Source organism: Magallana gigas, chromosome 1, assembly GCF_963853765.1.
Source record: "Magallana gigas chromosome 1, xbMagGiga1.1, whole genome shotgun sequence".
Classification (NCBI taxonomy): domain Eukaryota; kingdom Metazoa; phylum Mollusca; class Bivalvia; order Ostreida; family Ostreidae; genus Magallana; species Magallana gigas.
This window is the reverse complement of record NC_088853.1, coordinates 9,693,357-9,703,979: the sequence shown is the minus strand read 5'-3', so window position 1 is coordinate 9,703,979 and position 10,623 is coordinate 9,693,357. Positions and strand designations below refer to the sequence as shown.

The window sequence follows — 10,623 nt, the reverse complement described above, 5'->3', positions numbered from 1 at the left end:
ATAGTATTTTTTGGCAGTCAATCGCCAAAGAGGACGATTTGCGGGATTCTCTCTGTATGTATCAAACTCTGATGCTGATATAAAGAGCTCAAATTTGTGTTACAACGACACTCTTCCGTTACCACTCCTTAACTTTACAACAATATGCTTAAAACAAGGACGATATGTCATATATTACAACGAACGTTTGACAGGAGCTACATACCCTACAGGATATGAACTTAACAATGTCTTCACAGAGCTGTGTGAAGTCAAAACACAAGGTAAGTATTAAACGATATATCAATATAAATGTAAAAAAAAAGAGTTATATTGATCGCTTTGTTTGTCTTAGAAATGATTTCAACCTAAATAATGATTTTTTTAAAAATAACATTAATGAATGGAATATATCAGCAAAATGCTAAGAAATAGAAAAATGTGCTTTAAAAGATATATATGCAAATAGCTCAAATCAAATGCGCCTAACCCAAAGGAAAGGATCATCGACTCCATTTTTCTTTGTATGTTTTAATACTGTTTGATACAGGTTGTAATAATGCCAGTGTCTACGGTAGTAACTGTGACATTCCTTGTCCAACCAACTGCAAAGACAGCACGTGTCACATACAAAGTGGAGAGTGTTCTCTATGTAAACCTGGATGGACTGGAATAAATTGTAATACAAGTAAGATTGGAGGGAAATCGTACCATTAGTTGTTTTTTTTTTTAATTTTCCGTTTATTGTTTTGTATCATTTCAATTATTTTTATAATACCTTTAAAGAGTATTACATGTATTTTGCACAGAAGTATAAATGTTTTCCTAATAACAGAATGTAGAGAAGGATGGTATGGCATAAATTGCAGCCATCAGTGTTCAGGACATTGTAGAGACGCCACCCCGTGTAATCACATTACTGGTCAGTGTGAAAGAAAATGTGCTGCTGGATGGACAGGATTACAATGTAATAAAGGTAATTCAAGTACCTGTTATATGTAATAAAATTATAATTATCCCCGTATTGTAGCGCAGAATAACTAAAAAACTTACACATGTTTTCGACCAAGTCTGTTTAATATAAAACATTAAATGATTTTGTCTAAAAAAATAGTATGATGAAATATCGTTGTAATTTTTTTGGTCATACACTGTTGTTGAAGAAAATTTAAAGGGAGACATCATTTAATGACATTTTTATATGGTGTTACTGTATTGAAGTATATTACTCACTAATTATTACAGAGTGTGATGACGGGACCTATGGATATAACTGTCAACAACTGTAGTGGTCACTGTCTGAACAACTCTCCATGTAACAAACATACTGGACATTGTGACAAGGGATGTAACCAGGGATATACAGGCAATAATTGCAGCAACGGTGAATACACTTACACTTTCTATTTCAGGTTGTTTTATAATTAAAACGGATCACACATTAACCTTTGAATGCTAATGTTTATTGTTTTTATTATAATTTTGACGTACTGAATTCATCTTTTTTGCATAGAATGTTCCCCTGAATATTTTGGAATGCATTGCAAAGAACGTTGTAGCGGACATTGTATAAACAACAAACCCTGTCACCATGTAAGTGGAGAGTGTTCTAATGGTTGTAAGGACGGGTTTATTGGATCTCACTGTACTGCTGGTAAGAAATATTCATTTTTTTGGTAACGAGAGGTCTACATATTGGTAATTACAAAAATGTTGTTTGTTCACTGAACTAACTGAGATCAAAGTTATGGTTATATCAGAAAATATCAAACTGAGTTGACAAAAAAGGCAAGTTTTGCGAATTGCAGATTAGTCGATGTTTTTCTTTTAAACATTCTATCAACACAATGATATGAAAAAAATACATTCTTCATCAGTGTAAATCAAATCTACTATATTTAATGATTACTTGGTATTAGATCTAGTAGTCTAAAAGATAGCCTTGATAAAAATTGATAATTACTAAAGACACCAGTGTATAGGTCTTGTAATGATTGCTTAAACATAGAGGCTCTTTAAACAATTTTGGAGTATAAAAAACAAGTTATCCACGTTCGATATTTACGTTATATTTATATTTAAATGGATTTGTGTCGCCCATTTTTTCTCCTTCATAGGTTGCCCTAAAACGGTTCATACCTTTTTAATTTAATATGTTACTTATGATCTTTTTTGTGTTTATTTTGACCTTTAGCCTGCGAGGAAGGATATTTTGGGACAAACTGTTCCCGGATGTGTTCACCAAATTGTAAACCTGACACATGTCGACGCACAGACGGATCGTGTTCTTCCTGTACTGCAGGTTGGACGGGATATAATTGCACCACTGGTAATGCTTTCATAGACAAGTCAATATTTTGCAATTTTGTGTTGACGGTATAAGAATTAAGTAAAGACAATGAAACCAACTTCAATATTGGGTGACTCACAGGATGAATGATCATCTTAAGGTTTCTTTAAAGATAGCTTAAAGGTGTTTAAAGGTAGCTTAAAGACGATCTTTAACCCACCTTTAAGCTATATATGCTTAAGGACGTTGTTTACTCAGGGTCTGAGTTCTTAAATCCGGATTGTTAAAAAGTTCAATTTAATGAGTAAAATTTGTTTTAAATACGAAAAGTATTTATGAAATGAATGATTATTGACATAACAATCGATATGTTTACTAAATTATGGAATTAAGCTCTGACACAGTTTGACTTTTAGCAAAACATAGGAAATTCGGACTAAATTTTTAGTAGTACTGTAATATTTAAAATTAAGATTTTATATGTAAGTCAACATAATTTTGCATATTTTTTGTTGGTTTTATCTTGCTTTTTCGTTTAGATAATCGTATGGGACACACTACAAAAATATTGAAAAATGCCTAAATGATAAAAGACACCATATCTTAAAATTTTGATCATTGACCTCATATAAATTTTATGCCAGCAGAGAAAGGTCAATATACTTAGTTTAATACTATAAATGTTTTAGCATTATCATCATTAAGTTTTTTGTTATATTGAATCAAAAATGGGTAGTAATTTGAAAACTGATAGAGGAAATTCGGACTAGAATATCTATAAAAATTGTGAATGAAAACTTTATGCTTTGTATCTTTTTAATGTCACTACCATTCATAAACTGTATTTCATTTGTTAAAAAGTTAAGCAATTTGTATTATTGTCACAATTAAGAAAATCTCAATCTCAGTGTCATTTTTTAATGGATTTTCTTAAATTTTCAAAACATATTCAATGGCCATTAACTCAAAAAGTAGGTCATTGACCTACTTTTTTAAAAGTGAAGAATAACACTACCATGTAAGGTCTATAACACACAATAGTTGGTTTTTCATTATCATCAGTGGAATTTATTTTCATTCTCAGTAAACGCCATCCTTAAAGTTAGCTTAGAGGGGGTTTAAAAGGGGCTTATAAAGAAAGCGTAAAGATGGTTTAAAGGTGCTTAAAGGTAGCTTAAAAACTATCTTTTAGCGACCTTTAAGCCACCTTTAAGGACACATTATAAGTCCCTTCTTTAAGCCACCCTTAAGCCATTTTTTAAAAAAAAACTAAAAAAAAACAACCCTTTATTCAATATTGTGTTTAATTTACCAACAAAATGTATTAATATTATGACAATTTAATTAGCTGTAATCAGTGGAGAAAATATATTTAACCTTTATGCAAATTTTCTATTTAAACAAAGGATGACCGTGCGTCTGGACAAAAAACATACCTGTTGTGTATATCTTGTATATACCGGGTTAGTTCAAGGGCTCTTTTTAACTTTTTAACACGATCTCTTTGCAAGAAAAGAGTGTGTCTTCCGTTTGATTTTTGGGTAGATGATATAAAACCCTTCAGATATGAGATTGAAATGTTTATCAACGCAAAAATTTAGGAGAAAAAAAAATTCGGCACTCGGGGCTTGAGCCCGGGTCGCCTGGGCAAATGTCCACGACTCTAACGACTGAGCTACTCAGGCTCTCGCTTCAGGACATTGGGCTTAACATCTCGAGAACGCATTAATTGATTTTTAGAAAATTACATATTTTGAATCCGGTGCTCTTCCCGGGAAAAAATATAAAAACAAAAAGTTTGAATATGTTTTAAATCTGCTTCCAGTGACGACCAGAAGTGGCGGCGGACATTCACATGACCGTGGTACACTAGAAAAATGCGTGATCGATCATCTCTGAAACTGAACTTTATCTTAACTTGTTTTTGAAAAACATTGCAGACAAAATTGACTTTAGAAATCGTAAAACGATGAGAAAGTCCGACCGGAAGTAAAAACCTTGAACAATTGTTACTGCTGTACAAACTTCCGATAACGAGGAATTAGCCGTGAAAGTTTAAAGGAAATCAAATGAGCCATCTTCGAAAAATCGCCGGCACCAAATGTGTAGGGAAAAAGGAATAATACAATTTTTAAAAAAAATAAAAGAATAATAAAAGGGTTTTCCGTTTTCAGCGGAAGACCCTAATTATATGAACACAAAAAATAAAAGCTTGTCTAGACACACAACGCAGTGAATTATGTGCATTATGTCACATGTTTTAATGATTCCAAGGCACAAAAGGTACCAAAACGGTTTTTGCTTTAAAAAAAAATTCAAAACCCCAAGATTCCTAACATCGACTCGCTTCCACGGCGCCACGGCAACTCATGTCTGTTAGTGGGTTTTTATATTCTAAAAGATCATAAAAAACTTTTGATTACCATTAAGTTTGTAACCAACAATTATATCTAATTTATGAATTATATGCATGGATATGTTTGAAATGAAATATGGTACTTGATCTTCAGTGAAAAAAGTATACCTTATTTGAAACTGTTAGGCTTACTAGTACTTATTTATGTGACATGTTTATCCTAAAGCACATAAATATATTTCAATAATTATCCCCAATTATGATTTCAGGTATTGTAATTAAAAAACCTCTAGATTTTACTCTTACATGCATATATCTTTCATTTATAGACGTTATAATTTTAAAACCCAGGGTAAGGAAATAATATTTTGCGAATGAATTACAATGCAAAAAAAACCTATCATTCACTGGACTTATCGTATACGCGTACATACTAACTTCTCAACACGTTTAGAAACCCTGATGTGCACCTTGGCACACGGCACCGCTGTTGTGTATATCCTGTATATTATGTGTTGGTTCCAGGGGGTTTCTCAAGTTGGACAAACAGTATACTTTACTTAGATACTAGACTTTGACCCGTGCGGGCACGGGTTGACATTGCATATCGGACATTTACGTAATAGGTACATCGACACACCTTATTATCGACATTTACATAACAAAGCTATAAGCCTACAATAATGCTGTTAAATTTACTACACTTTCCTAAGTTTGAATAATCTAACTGTGTATCGGGAAAGTCCCTCACCTTAGTTAGAAAGCCTTCACAGTTACTGTTTTTCAGAACAGGCCTTCAACACATTTAAAATACCTCCCATATATCCGTACCCAAAATGTAGCAGGAAATCGCAGAATCAATCCGGAACAATTTTGGAGAGAGTTACTGAATTTGCCTTGAAAATAACACTCAAATTCATCACAACAAACCTTTCTGAGACTGCAAATACCTTTTAACTAAACATTTTAATCCCTAGAATGGAAGAATTCAACACCTTTTCACCAACGAACACGTATTTTCTTTGTAAAACATTGTCCGTAGGGCATTTTTCATTTTTACGATAAAACATATTCTATCTTCACTCTCCTAACAAATACAATGTACTTTTTTGTATGCAATCAAATATTTTTTGTCATCACGAAAGCAAAAGTAAGTACTTAGTTGAATTGTATATTTGTTAATTTATACTTTCTCTCATAAGAAATCATTTATATATACAAACACAATATATAGCAAAATTCCAATGAACAATTACCCGCATTTGTATTATCTTTATGATATAACAAAGGCTGTTGTGAGTCTTTTCATCTTTAACATGTATCAAGCAGATCTAGAATCAGACCTAGAAATAACTTAAATTGAAAATAAAAATACATATCTTAAACTGATTTTCAAATAAACTAATGTATCATTCGTTCATTTTTTATTTTGAAAGAAACCCATTGTCGTACTAAGTTTGTGTGAATGCGTGTCCTTTTACGAAAACAAATTCTAAATAAAACGAATTGCTGTAGATTTTTATTATTGAATTTTGAATCTGGTTAGATGAACATTTTGAATTTACCTTCATGTACCAGCAGTCATATATTTGATGGTTTCGACTAAATATCATTTGCTCAAATATTAAATATCAATCACTAATGAGAGAAAAGAGGAGAGAGAGAGAGAGAGAGAGAGAGAGAGAGAGAGAGAGCTTTTACCTATTAGTTATAATTGGAAACAAACATACTTTAATATAATTTCCTGCTCAGATTTAAAGACAGAGACTACGCTCGCCCCTACAATAGTTTTGAAACAAAATACAAATTAAACTTTATAACAACAATCTGTGTTTATCGAAGCGGTGTCGATAATAGCAATTTGTATTCAATGAAGCGACTACAAGTTTACAAAAGCAAAACCAGTTTCTGCATGGTGTGGGTTGAAATTAAAACCGCCTGGAACACCCCCCTCCCTTGCAAACTATATCATCACTCGGATCATCCCCTCCCTTCCTTACAAAAAAGATTTTGCATTTATTTAATGTATTTAAGACGAATCTGTACAGATTGATCAAACTTGACTTCAGGGGAACTTAAAAATGTGTAAAAACAACTAAAAGGGTGCGTAAGTGACACTTACAAATGCTTAAAGGAGGCTTAGCGATGGCTTAAAGGTAGACTAAAAAATTTTGGACATTAAGGACCTATACGCTTTAGCTAAAAGGTGACTTAAAGGTGGCTTCACAATCGTATATCCTTTAAGCTACTTTCACGCCACCATCTGAGCCACCATTAAGGACTTGCTTTAAGATGGTTTTTCAGCTTATGATTGTAAATAGTTATCCGGGCAATTCATGTGATAATGTTAATCATTTTATTGTTATGTTAATCAATCATCTAACTGTTTGAAATGTTTGTAATAGAAGTTAATTAGTGCAACATTGAACATATCTTTTACGATAATTATTCATCATTGTTATTTATGCATTAATTTGAATTTATGCAACGGTTTTTTCCAAATTGATTATAGTAATATATGTTAGAAATATCGCAACATTTCTGACCGAAAGAACTGAACGTAGAAATGTAACCGTTAAAGCAAAAGCGAAAAATAAAAACCAATTTCCAAACTTGAAAGATATAATAAAGTATTGGTGTTGTTAACCCTTGAGTTAAACGACTGTTTGAATTGAAGGCATGCATGGTTCCCTAGTTTTGAAATTGTTCACTTTGGTTCAATACTACCTGCTTACTCGTTTTGAACAAATACAGTCTCTAGCGTTTATCATATTTATTTTAGATCTAAACCTGATATTTATTTTTTCCAACAACAAAAACATGACATGAGCTTTGTTTACAATAACAAAGAATTATGAGCTCGAATCCAGCATATAACTCGATGACTGCCACTTACATGTTTCTTGACTGTTAGAGACGCCTAACTAAAGCAATTTAACATTAAAAGGGCATGGTCACGATTTTGGTCCAAAATTATTTTTCCGATTTTATTGTTTACAATGCTTTAGTAAGGCATTTTAAATAAGCAACACAAGTTTGAGTGTCATTCGTTGAGTTATAAGCGAGTTACAGAGCTAACAATTCTTTGCAATGTAAAATAGCTTTTGTTTACCGGTATATTTTGAATTTTGAAGTGAGAAATTCCAGTTTTAGACCTAACATGAATGTGTTAGACATTAGCAGCTGTTTATCGATGCTAAAAGTAATAAGTAGATAGACAGATCAGCCTAAAAAAATAAACTAGTATATTGAAAAACAAAAATCAGGGAACGAACCTTGTTAACATGACAAGGAATTGTGAGACTTGTGTCTTGCTTATAATTCTACGACTTACTCTCAAATTCCATTTGATCATTATAAATGCATTCCTCAAGCATTGAAAATAATAAAATCAGAAAAATAGAATTTGACCAAAATCGTGACCATGCCCCTTAAAAACGAAAGAAGAAAAAAATTGCAAAAGTTGTGACTATGTCGCTTTAACAACAAAATAACAAACATATTGTTTGAACCAATTTTATGCAATATTTTTTGTATTTTTGTCTTTCATAAAAAATACAAAACGCTTTTTTCTCTTTACAACTTTACTACAAGTGTATAGCAACTTTAGAATTAACGACAAATTTAATCAGCTAATTATAATATTTGATAAAGCCTATGAGCTACATGTACATGTGTACCATATTGCTGGGGGGTTTTCATTTTCCTTTATTTACATTATTATTATAATGAGAGAAATTATGTTTAATACATTGCATGCATGCTAAAAAATAGGGATGATCTTATACATTGGTTGATTCAGCTCCTAATTATTTAACTTAGAGTGTCCAATGCATCAGAAGTTAGATAAAATCGGGACTATCCCCCTTTAAAAACGAAAGAAGAAAAACAAACGGAACGGGCATACATCAAAATATGTGTTTTCTTACAGAAACGATATGCTGTTGATAGTAATAATATATTTAAAACAATATTCAGAATGCATGTTGACATATGGTGAAAATTGTCAGCATCCGTGCAATGGATTCTGCATCAACCAGACGTGTGATAGGAAAAACGGCACTTGTCTGTATGGCTGTAAATACGGGAAGAAATGTGATGAAGGTATACATGTGTCTGAATGACTTCGTTTTATTTTCAAACATGTTTTTAGATGTAAAACAAAAATAATAAGTGTTTAAATTTATAAGTTTTTATAATGTTATCTCTATTTAACAATACCAATAACTTCTTACAAAGTTAAAATTATTTTTCTCATTTAAATCAGTTTCTGCAGATGTTGAAAAATATTCTAAAACAGCTTCTTCATCAAACAATTTTACTGTCATCGTGGGAGGAACACTTGGCGCATGCGTGATTGTAGTAATCGGCATTGTATTGGTTTTGTTTGTAACACGGTATGAATCTTCGTAAAATGTTTAAGATCATTTGTTTATAACATTAATGTGTATCAAAGGTATTTACCTTTTTGATTTTATTAAATTTATTTTAAATGTGATCATAAAAAATAACCTTTTTTTTAATAGTTATTTACTTTAATCTGTTGTTTTGAATTAATGTAGGCTGAAAAGCAAATCAACGACGATGGCAGAACGTCAATCATTTATTTTGGAACCAAAAACCCATCGTACAAATGAACTTCAGACAGAAAAGTCAAAATTACCAAGTACATTGTTGCATTCACTTAGTTTCCAAACTTTCTTTGGTCTTTTTATTTTTGTTCTTATTTGAAAGATATGAATGTTATTTTTCATCTCTTTTTTTATTGATTCAGAATTCAGATAGAATATAATTAAAGATTTAATTTATAGTAGATTGTAGATCTCAACATGTTCGTGCTAACGACGTCGCAGAAGCAACATACGCTTTGCCTGAAAAAACAAAAAGGGGTCCTCCAACCAATAAAAACATTTCTGTCAGGAATATGAAAGCACAAATTGCAAACATGTCTATAAATGAAAATGCTGGATTTAAAAGTGAATACCATGTGAGACTTATTTTTTTTTATATGGTTGTATTTTCCTGACATTTTTGTAAACAGTTTAACAAATACAATTACTCTTATGTTGTAAAAAAAAAATATCATGTTTATTAAAGGACATACCTCGAGGTGAGCTTCATCCGTGCACAGAGGGAAAGAAACCCGAAAACAAAGTTAAAAATAGATACACCACCATATTCCCCTGTATGTATTTCAAGCGTTAGTGTTAATTTGCAGATCAATAAGGGCGCCGCTCTGCGGATGACGTATAGCTCTATATAAGCTCTACTCTTATATTTGTTTACAAGTAATGGAAAGTACAAATTTACCATTTCTTGGACTAATTGAATCGCGACAAGCAAGGTAAATAATTAAGTGTGTTCATAAATACTATTATCAACAGAAGGACACATATAATATATTATATCAATTAAAACCACATATGAACATTACCAAGGATCGAGCGTCCAAGTCCTTTAAAGTAATATGCCAACCAGAACATTTCTAATTTATTATTCAATGTCAAGACAGAATTATCAGAAAATGTTTTCTCCCATTTTTGTATTTTTGAGCGGGGCTTTTTGCGATGATTACCATATCAATTATGTCTTGCAATCAATTATAATTATAAGTCGATAACACTTTGCATCAAAACCTACAATATAATGTTCCTATTTTTCCATTTTAGATGATCATTCGCGAATTTTTCTAAAGACCACCGCCAAAGATGGAGAGGGGTACATTAATGCTAACTACATTGAGGCAAGTATCTTATCATTGTGATCTACATGTAAAAAAAAAAGTAATTAACTATCATATATGATTTTGTAGCAAATTTGTACATTGAAAACGTATTGTTAATTTTCAAAATTTCCAAATAAAAGGAAACAAATAAAAAAAAATATAGAATTACTCTTTATTAGGTTTCAATTTGAAACTGAAAATTACAAAAAAAGCGTAAAACTGTATGTTTCAGTAAGAGCTTAATAATATAATATGTCCTTCATATAAATGTCT

The 10,623-nt window shown here is 31.5% G+C and overlaps 1 protein-coding gene across 1 annotated transcript; it reads left to right on the top strand.

Moving 5' to 3' along the window:
- The first annotated feature begins 819 nt into the window (after nt 1–819).
- On the top strand, nt 820–10,435 carry LOC136274800 (multiple epidermal growth factor-like domains protein 10). The gene is made up of 10 exons (XM_066082457.1): nt 820–955; nt 1,225–1,363; nt 1,493–1,633; nt 2,174–2,308; nt 8,604–8,729; nt 8,893–9,022; nt 9,188–9,291; nt 9,437–9,612; nt 9,723–9,810; nt 10,295–10,435. The coding sequence occupies exons 2-10, from the start codon at nt 1,231–1,233 to the stop codon at nt 10,387–10,389; spliced, it is 1,128 nt and encodes a 375-aa protein (XP_065938529.1). The 5' UTR covers nt 820–955; nt 1,225–1,230; the 3' UTR covers nt 10,390–10,435.
- Nucleotides 10,436–10,623: the final 188 nt, after the last annotated feature.